Source organism: Ptychodera flava, chromosome 21 (assembly GCF_041260155.1).
Source record: "Ptychodera flava strain L36383 chromosome 21, AS_Pfla_20210202, whole genome shotgun sequence".
Taxonomy (NCBI): domain Eukaryota; kingdom Metazoa; phylum Hemichordata; class Enteropneusta; family Ptychoderidae; genus Ptychodera; species Ptychodera flava.
This window is the reverse complement of record NC_091948.1, coordinates 20,422,119-20,431,733: the sequence shown is the minus strand read 5'-3', so window position 1 is coordinate 20,431,733 and position 9,615 is coordinate 20,422,119. Positions and strand designations below refer to the sequence as shown.

The following is a 9,615-nucleotide window of genomic DNA, read 5'->3' as shown; positions in this document are numbered from 1 at the left end:
GGATAACTTAGCAATACAATTTTTTTGACAAAATGTCACGTGACCTCAATGATCTTTGACCTCAAATATACATATTTGTCCATAACTCAGTAACCACAAGTGCTACACCCTTCATATTTAGTATGATTGGACACCTTATGACACCACATACTGTACCTCATTAATTATGCACATATCTTATTCTGAGCAAGCCAATAGAGCCTATGTCTGATTTTTGGTATATAGGGATAACTATAGGAGAGAAATTTTTGACCAAATGTCATGTGACCTCGATGACCTTTTACCTAAAATATATGTTTATGTCAATAAATAAGTAACCACAAGTGCTATGTCCTTTGTATTTAGTAGGATGGGAGACCTTATGACAACACACGCTTTACGTGATTAATTATGCACACATCTAATTCTGGGCAAGCGAATAGAGCTAGAGGTCTGATTTTTTGGCATATAGGGATTAATTAGCAATATAATTTTTTTTTTCAAAATGTCATGTGACCTCAATGACCTTTGACCTTGATTATACATATATATGCATATCTCAGTAACCACAAGTTCTATACCCTCCAATTTTGATAGGATATTAGACCTTAAGATGTCACATCTTGTACCTCATTTATTATGCACATATGTATTTCTTGGCTGGCCAATACTGCTAGAGGTCTGATCTTTTTTCCCGATTTAGAACCACAACTTAGACATGCCTCATGTGTTTCAAATTGGGAACAACGACATGTGCCCAAAGATCTATGTGCCCATAGATCTCAACATATACACTCCAGTGATACTTCTTAATGACCACACATCCCTGCCCCATCAAGACTAATACTCCTATTACAAGTGGGGACTATGTCATTGTCAATGACTTGTTGAGTTAATGGTTGTATCACAGTATTCGATATTTCTAATTCTGTATTTTTTCCATTTTATATTCTGAATAAATACATTAAACATATTTCACTGTCTCAAGTACATTACATTTAAGTATTTTCACTTCATGCACTTTATCCCTTTCACACATGTTCAAATATCTGACCAGAGAACAAACACTAAATAGTCCAGGATGGGAACTACAGTGTCATTGACGCTATTTTTTTAAAAATTGTCCATAAAGGTGAATTAGTCCCTAATTACTTATCAGAAATAGTAACAACTGATCATCTAGTACATAATTCGAGGTGTGTCAGTGTAAGATTGAATCCCTTTTCTGTCAACGATCACGGGGAACAACTTTCTAGAACATATGGTGACAGAGCTTTTAGTGTGTATGCCCCTAAACTGTGGAATAGTTTACCACCCGAGCTTCAGATGATTAAGAAATTCGTTCTTTTTAAGAAGTCTCTTAAACCGTTATTTTTCATCAATGCTACTGCTGACATGGATGTAATTTTCCCTGCATTTTATATTTTTTATCATTTTTAGTGAGATTTTTTAAAATACTTTCTTTGCCGTTTTTGGGTTGGACTTCTTTGTAGCTTTTAGCTAGCTTATTTTTATTGATTGGTTTAAATTATACTCTTTTCACGGAGTTATTTTGTATTATTTTTGAATTTTTTTATGTCTACCTAAATTATTAATTACTAATTATTATTATTATTATTATTATTACTGACTTGGATGTATTGCAGTGAGTGGGAACTTATGTACTCTCTCATATGCAAGTAAAAAATGTGCACTTTAAATAGCATCAGAAGATTGATTGCTTTTCCAGTAAATGAACAAAATTATCATTTAACCTCAGAGACATGTTTCACATGTAGTTTTTGCATAATTTTGTTGTCATGCTAACTGAAATATAATCAGCCATCAGCTGTTGTACACCATCATGTCTCACACACACAACGAGAGCCAAAACAGAGTCACATGACAAGTGACTCAATCATTGAAAGGTGTGTGAACTAAGTGTCTCTTCAAAGGCCAGGCTTCTTTTGACCCTGCCTTCCCAACTCCCATTATTTCACCGCGGTGTGGTTGGCCCTCAAAACGTATTGAGTGAGGGATAAAGTAGCTCTCATCAATGAAGCCGACAATTGCACTGCTAAAAGTGTTCATAAAATGAACAGTTATGCAAGCGGCATGTCTCCACAAGACATCTGTCCTAATTTAACTCCAGAGATATATTATGGACATACTACACAAAGAAATGTGTGATGCATGCTTCAGATTTTATTTCCAAACACATATACGAAATTTGAAAAAAAACTTTCTTCAATGTACAAGTGGTTATTACTGGCAGGAATATCAATCATGAAGTGAGAAATATATACAAAATGTTTAAGAAAATTACAAAATATACAAACACTTCAACTCACATAAATAGATGAAATTTTCAACAATGCCAGTACAGCTTGCAATGTAGATCTCACAGAATATTACTATATAAGGGGCACTGGATATCAAAAATACGCACACGACAGAACTTATTGCGTACAGGAGGACTGGGTGTAGCTCAGTTTTTGATTTTTGTTTATGCAAATTTGTACAAATTACCATACATGCCACACTATCACCATGTAGTCCAGGTATATAATCGGATTTGTTTTGACATATTTTATCAAAAACATATTAGCACTGTATCATGTTTCAGGAAAGTTATCATGGGGGGAAGGGGGGGGAGTTAAAATCATAAATTTATTGTAGGATTTTCCTAGTCGCAAACTTTCCATTAGACCCAGGGGGAAGGGGCTTTAGGGCAAATGCAATGAGTTTTGTCTTCTGCACACGTTTTAACTATCCAAGGACCCTAACATTACTTACTCATGTATATGTACAGAAATCGTAAGGACAGCCATAGCATGTACATAAGCATAAATTTAAAATATACAGAAACTTCAACACATAGAAAGCATTCAAAAATGCCACCATAATTTGCACTGCATACTGTGTATAATTACAGGAAGAGGAATGATGGAAAAATTTATCCCACTACCAGCAGTAATTTTAACCTATCGACTTTCACGCCAGTGCAGAAGTCCATCCACAGCATAGAGGTGAAGGAAGCGTACCATACAATGATGGGGTGATGAGATTACATGAGTGCATTGGACATTTTCTTGCTAAGATGCAATAAATATGAGGAGAAGTTTTATGGTTTACCATCTGGATTTATAGTACTCAATCTTTAAGAGAACTACCAGTACTGTGGATTTTGTGTTAAAATTCCACAAAGCTATCTGAGAATAAAGATGATCTATTTAGGTTCTGGAAAAAGTACAAAATTGTTGCCTCTTCTGTAACCCTCTCACAATCTTGGTTTTGCCCAAACTTATTGTTACCCAAGGTAAGTGTGGACATGTTTACAGGGAAGCAGAGGTGCATGGGTATTATCCTTGAACACAAACATTAAAAGGGAGCTGATATTGTCAGCATTGAATAGACAACCAGGACTCCTATGAACTTCCAAGTTTCCAGTGATGAAAGATTGTACAGAGTATGAAGTAATGCATTGCAAAGTTGTATTTTAGAACAAGTTGAAAATTCAATGCCCTGTATGACCAAAAGCAGATCACAGGCAATGATGACCTTAGAGTATTCACAGCACTGGCAATATCCAGCTGTGCAGAGAAGAAAAACAAAGGGTGTTTCTTCAAACTTCTCTTGATGGCCCATGACAGTGTGAAAAGTGCATTTGTGGGTGCAGTCTATCTCAGACATTGCAGGTTTCTTTCTTAACCTGCCCTCCCCCTTTCCCTGTGAAGAGATCCACAATCGCCATGAGAACAATGGGTTCAGGCCAAACCATGGTTGTGAAAGGGTTAATGAAGAATTTCAATCATTGACTCAAACAATGTACCAATCAATAAGTATTGTATACTCCTAATGCAAGCATGCAACATGAAAAATGTCACTACCATGTCAAAACTGACATTGTATGGAATTCCTGATGGAAATAATTTTACCATCTTAGAACCCTCTTTCACAGGCAAGAGTCGACAAATATGTGCTTTGAATAAATAAATAGTTCAAAATGTGATTGATATCAAATCCGCAGGAAAATTCTCTGCAGTTTAATTGATCTGTTTTGAGATCTAGTCATTCAAAATCAGCACAACTATTACACAGAAGATGACAGTCACATACACTAACTCTATAAGATCAAGACAGAAAATGTGATCATGTTTATCCACATGTCTTAGCAAGTCCGTGAAAGTCAATGTCAATGTGGGTTTTGAGGAGTCTTCAAACAGTAAAGTCTTTCAAAATGCATTGCGTGGGACATATTATGCTTTACTGGTCTTAATCAACTGGATTCAGTGTGATAGATGAACCTGGCTGGCAAAACGTATTTAAAGTTTCTCTTACAGACATTGTTACTGTAGATAATACATATATTTATAAAATTGTAAAATAATATCTTTTACAATAAGGACGGTATGGCCAAATAAAAAATATGTGTTTCTGGTAACAGCTTTATTTGAAACTATCAAAACGTAAACTTTTTTGTTGCAATTTCAAAAAATTATGCATGACTTTGCCAAACTTTGCTACTTTGTAATTGGCTGCATCCGATTAAAAATGAAAAGTAAAAGGAAACAACGGACATACCCTGTTTACCAAAGAAACACATTTGCCAAACTAAAGAGGTTACTCTACCAATCCAAACCTGTGAGTCGATGGAATATTCAACACCAGCACATACGATCAGCACCGGTCAGCCACTTCTACTTGGATAACTGCTTGAAATCTTGTTTTACATCGCAACCTAGCTTGCTGAAATCCTCCGCTACATTATGTATAACTCTGGCTGCTTCTTTCTTCGACATTGCCTTGATATTTTCAGTTCCTTCAACTCCATGTCTCTTGGCATCCTGATCAAGCAATAGCTCTACCTGCTGTGCCAGTTTGCGGCAGTCCTCCTGCCTTGCATGTATCCTTTCCAGCCGGCATTTTTCTAGCTCCTGTATGTTGAGTTCATAGATAAAACAGAAATGATTAGCGGTTCACTTCAGGTGTACATATAACATTCTGTTATTTTCATTCTGTCTGTAAAATACAGCTTTTTGTTCTGCTCCAATAATCAGGTGTTCAACATACAAGCAAAGCCTGTAAGAATAATATGTCATTGATGACAGCTGAATCTTGTCTGCGCTGGAATTCATTTGTCAACAATGAGTACCGTAACATTCAATTTTCTTATTGCATACAATGTGTTTGTAAGGCTAATATTTTGTATTTCAACATGTTTTTGGGTAAAATAAGCAAAATATGAACCTGCTTCCAGGGAAAAACAATGGAAACAGTACAGCTGTTGTCCATAGGCTTTATTGTGACTTTTGATTTTCTTTTTCCAGTGCTTTTATTTTGTGTTTCATCAATACTTTCTCAGTCAACTCGCTGAAGCAAGTTGAAATGTTCACAGTACTCCGCTGATCAACACAGCCTGTATCGATCATTTACATTATAACACACTTCTGACCCCAGTCAGTGTCCTAATTCGTAAATTAATAGTCAGGTGGGATGCGTTCTTTTTGCGCTGATCCATGTACGTCCTTTATCCTACATTCTGAAGGACTGAATGCTCTGGTTTTGAACAAGGACTTGAAACAGACGAAAACGATAATCAAAGGTGCATTGAACGTTTTGCAGAAGTATTGCGACGCTGGTGGGAAAAACTCGTTATTCTTGCTAAACCACTCCAATGTATTACATGTGACAAGTTTTGTGTGTGGTACATTCTTACCCATGACTGCGGATGAGGTGTGTTATAAAACACATGTACTGACTGCCCACAAGGAAACAGACTGTTTCCCTCGCCTCTGGAAACAGGTTTACTCACAGTCCCTCGGGGTACAGATGTATGCATTTGCTCTCATGGCCAGTCAATATGTGTGTATATACTGACTCAGTGTCAGGACTTGATCATCAGCCATGCCAATGTACACCTATATAAGTTATACCAAAGAATGTCTAAACTTACAGGAACTTTGTGATTGGGTATTACAATAGTATTGTTAAAGGGACAAAGTCGGCCATTTTTCATGAATTTTGTTTGATACGAGATACTACTTAGGTAATTGCTTGACATGTTGAAAGATACTGAATGAATGGGTGACCATGCATATATTCGACCCCAGTTTTAGATACATTACATGAAACCGTTGCGAAAATGAATTAATGGTCACGACCATTACTGGTAATTCATTTTCGCCATGGTTTCAATAAATTTGTCTAAAACTGGGGTTGAATATATGCATGGTCCCCCATTCATTCAGTATCTTCCAACATGTCAAACAATATTAGTATCTTGCACCAAACAAAATTCATGAAAATTGACCGACTTTGTCCCTTTAAGCAAGCCAGTTTTGAAAGACTGCCATGAAAATCTCAATGCTTATTACCCCTCTGAGTATGCCTACAAAACTGGTTTAAGGTTGTAGACAGCCACAAACCACAAACAAACAGGGCTTATTCTTAATGTTTCAATGTGCTCTATGTAAAACAGGATGAAACAGTCATCAATCCGCAGAAAGAAAATGCTCGGAAGAAAAAGATAATTACACCTTTTCCAACAACTAATAATAATTAAAATGCCGGAAATCTAACCTTTCTTCTCTCCTCTGCTTGTTTCTGTTTTGCATCCAAGCTTTCAGAACTGATTTGTCTTTTGCAGTCTTTTTTGTCCATCAGCTTTGATAACCTCTTAGGGACTGCTGATTTGGGCCTCTCATGGTCGTCATCAAATGAGACTTCAAATGCCATACCACCAGCTGAATGAACGCTGTCAGTTGTCATTGTTCTAGCACTGAAATTGAAATGAAAAACACTGATAAAATTAGAAGATAACTTGTAGACTGAAAGACCTGTCTTTTAGTCACAGACAGTGCATGTACTCCCTCCCTCCTAAAGTGAGATGGAGAGAACAGAAGGATTGGCCCAAAGTGACAAATCTTCCATTCAACTATACAGACATTACTCTGCATAAGCTACCTTGTATCCCTTATCCTGCCAAGTTCAGTTTTCACATCAGGTCAAGTTGGTTAAAACTAGTGAAACACACCCCTTAGGGTGACCCTTTTATTTTTTTGTTTCTCATCTCCAAAGGAATACTCGGGCAGGGTGGGCAGTCGAAATAAAAAAAAAACAAGTACCAAAAAAAAAACCTGTATTTGTTTCAGTTCAATGTTCTGTCCATTCAGTCTCTACAATTTTTAAGTACAAAAAAATGTGTATTTGTTTCAGTTCAATGTTCTGTTTATTCAGTCACTGCAATTTCTTGTCTTTCACTTCAGTGTTCTGTGCTCTCTGTCCTTTCAGTCTGAGTCGCTGGAGATGGGGAAGTGATGGCAGGAAAGGGGTTTAAAGTACCATTTCACATGTAGCTCCATGATAAAGCTCTGTGTGGCAGGGGCTATGTATTGTTACCGGCTGCACCTCCGACATCAATCATAACTACAAACATAAGAGCGGCATACACTTGACCAAATGACAAGGAGAACAAATTTTTCCATCTTCTGCTCCACTGACCATGCCAATTGATGCATACATACGGTCCATATTAAAGGGACATAAGCTGTAACTTGCGGCAACTTGAAGTTTTTCAGTATTCTGCTTCTGTAACATCAACTACCATGTCTGACCCTAATCCGTTTGTCATGCTGAAATTTTGAGTATTCTTTTTGACAGCTTGTATGTGTGTAGTGATCATTGTTTATTGTCTACAAATGAATTCTAGTCCGGACTTGAATTAAATTTTCAACAATAACAATATAGATTATACTCATATAGGTTGTGTACATATGCTAAATACTTGGCATTAAATTACAGTTTAGGGATTCAATGCAGAAAGTGTAGGGAAACCACAAAACAAAAGTTCTGAAAATATAGCCAAAAGATACAGCTTATGTAGCTTTAAAGTAGCTCTGCATTCAGAGTTCAACTTGTATCTGGCTGCACTGCGGTCCTGCGATTTGGAGCACAGTCAGTCAGTCAGTCCCGGTTAATGGTTAGTAGTGGGGTAGAGAATGGAGGCATAAACTTTATACCTCCAGGCTCCATGGGTAGAGCAATAATCCTGCCTTGGGCAACATCAATGCAGCTTTGAGCGGGCTGTAGCGGCAGTACTGTGTAGCTCGGGGTTTTGCCTGGGTATGTGAGTTGCACAGCAAAACCAGATCTGGTTTTACCCTCCAATCCACACATGGCCAGGAAAAACTTCGAGTTACACACACGGTCTGTGGGGTAGCCGGGGGTAGAGTAACCGTGAGTTTAGAACTGCAGACAAGCGGACCTGCAGTTGCCTTGGACGTGCAGCAAGCAAACGATCGCCTTCTCATTCGAAGTTGCCCCATGATAGAAATGGAACTCGTATATCCTACATCATCTTGTGGAGCAAGTGTAATATTCTCTTACCTTCTTCCTGCATAGTATAATCCACCTCTCTGGTGAATGTTCACATCATCCTAAACCTTCTTGACCTCAAGCTTGACCCCTGTGGCCTCACAACTTTATGTATGAGGGCGCCCTACAGTTGCCGGATGCGATTGGAGCCCCGGAGATGAGCCTTGAATTCTACAGATATTGTGATCTGTGTCATTTTATAATTACTATATTATATCACATTATATCATATCATGTCATATCACTTCATATCATATCATTTAATGTCATAATATCATATCATATCACATGAGTGGGACAAATGATGATTATAAAGATGGTAAGAATAATCCTACTAATAAGAAAGTGTGAAATAAACTAATAATATGCTAATTGATGCTATATACAAATGTAAATGGTAAACACCTTATTAATTATTCAGTCTACGAATATCGAACAAAACTGAGTCTAGTCTCTGATAGATTACAAAGACAATCGGAATGTTTGGAACACTGGCAAACACTTCCCCGAATTGTAGAACCGGTCGACACTTGCACTTTCTTCAGCCGGGATCGGGGGGCCGACGGATTTTCTTTTGCACAATCACGTAGTGTTTGAAACTTCAAACGGTAAAACATGCTTCTTCTCACGGCCCTTTCATAGAGTTGAAAATTATATCGCGAGGTATCTCCCGTGCCGCGTTGAATCATGGTCCTTCGATGGAAAGGTCGTGATGCAATTAAGGAATTCTGAACGATAGATCAAGAAAGTTGTTGCCGCTTTAAAAAAAAACCTCACCCTAAAAGTAATAGGTTTTGTCGTTTAATATTTTGTTCACAGTCCGCCCCTCCCTCCAAGGGAATAATGAATACTGCAGAGGGTAACGTTGTTTCTTCGTATATCTTGGGCCATCATGGTTCGTTCGACAATAAAAGTTACTGACAAGTAAGGTACATCAAGATGTTGATGATCAGTGTTTTCGCAATGTACACATCACGTCAGAGAAAAATAAACTTGCAACCATCTTCAACTGTTGACGATGATGGTGAGCTTATTTTTCTCGCTGTTGTGACAAGAAAAGGCCAAATAAAGTACCATTCGTATTAATGAATCGTCATGTGTTTTCGTGGACTTTTGAGCGGCCTCCAAAAACCCGTACAAATACCAGATATGAACTGTAAATGCTCACGTGTTTCATTATATATTGAAGTTATGTGTAAATTTGAACCTTTGCCACATGTTTGCAACTTCATTGAAAGTATTATGATCAACATAATGAACAATATTCACCACAGATTAACT

The 9,615-nt window shown here is 37.4% G+C and overlaps 1 protein-coding gene across 1 annotated transcript; it reads right to left on the bottom strand.

Moving 5' to 3' along the window:
* Nucleotides 1–2,143: 2,143 nt before the first annotated feature.
* Nucleotides 2,144–8,430, bottom strand: LOC139121686 (uncharacterized). The gene is made up of 3 exons (XM_070686767.1): nt 8,347–8,430; nt 6,541–6,739; nt 2,144–4,895 (listed from the first exon to the last, which is right to left on the bottom strand). The coding sequence occupies exons 2-3, from the start codon at nt 6,727–6,729 to the stop codon at nt 4,659–4,661; spliced, it is 426 nt and encodes a 141-aa protein (XP_070542868.1). The 5' UTR covers nt 6,730–6,739; nt 8,347–8,430; the 3' UTR covers nt 2,144–4,658.
* Nucleotides 8,431–9,615: the final 1,185 nt, after the last annotated feature.

Coding starts and splice junctions, on each gene's coding strand:
- LOC139121686 (XM_070686767.1), bottom strand. CDS start 6,729: ATGACAACTGACAGCGTTCATTCAGCTGGTGGTATGGCATTTGAAGTC. Junction 4,896..6,540: donor AAGCAGAGGAGAGAAGAAAG/GTTAGATTTCCG, acceptor CTCAACATACAG/GAGCTAGAAAAATGCCGGCT.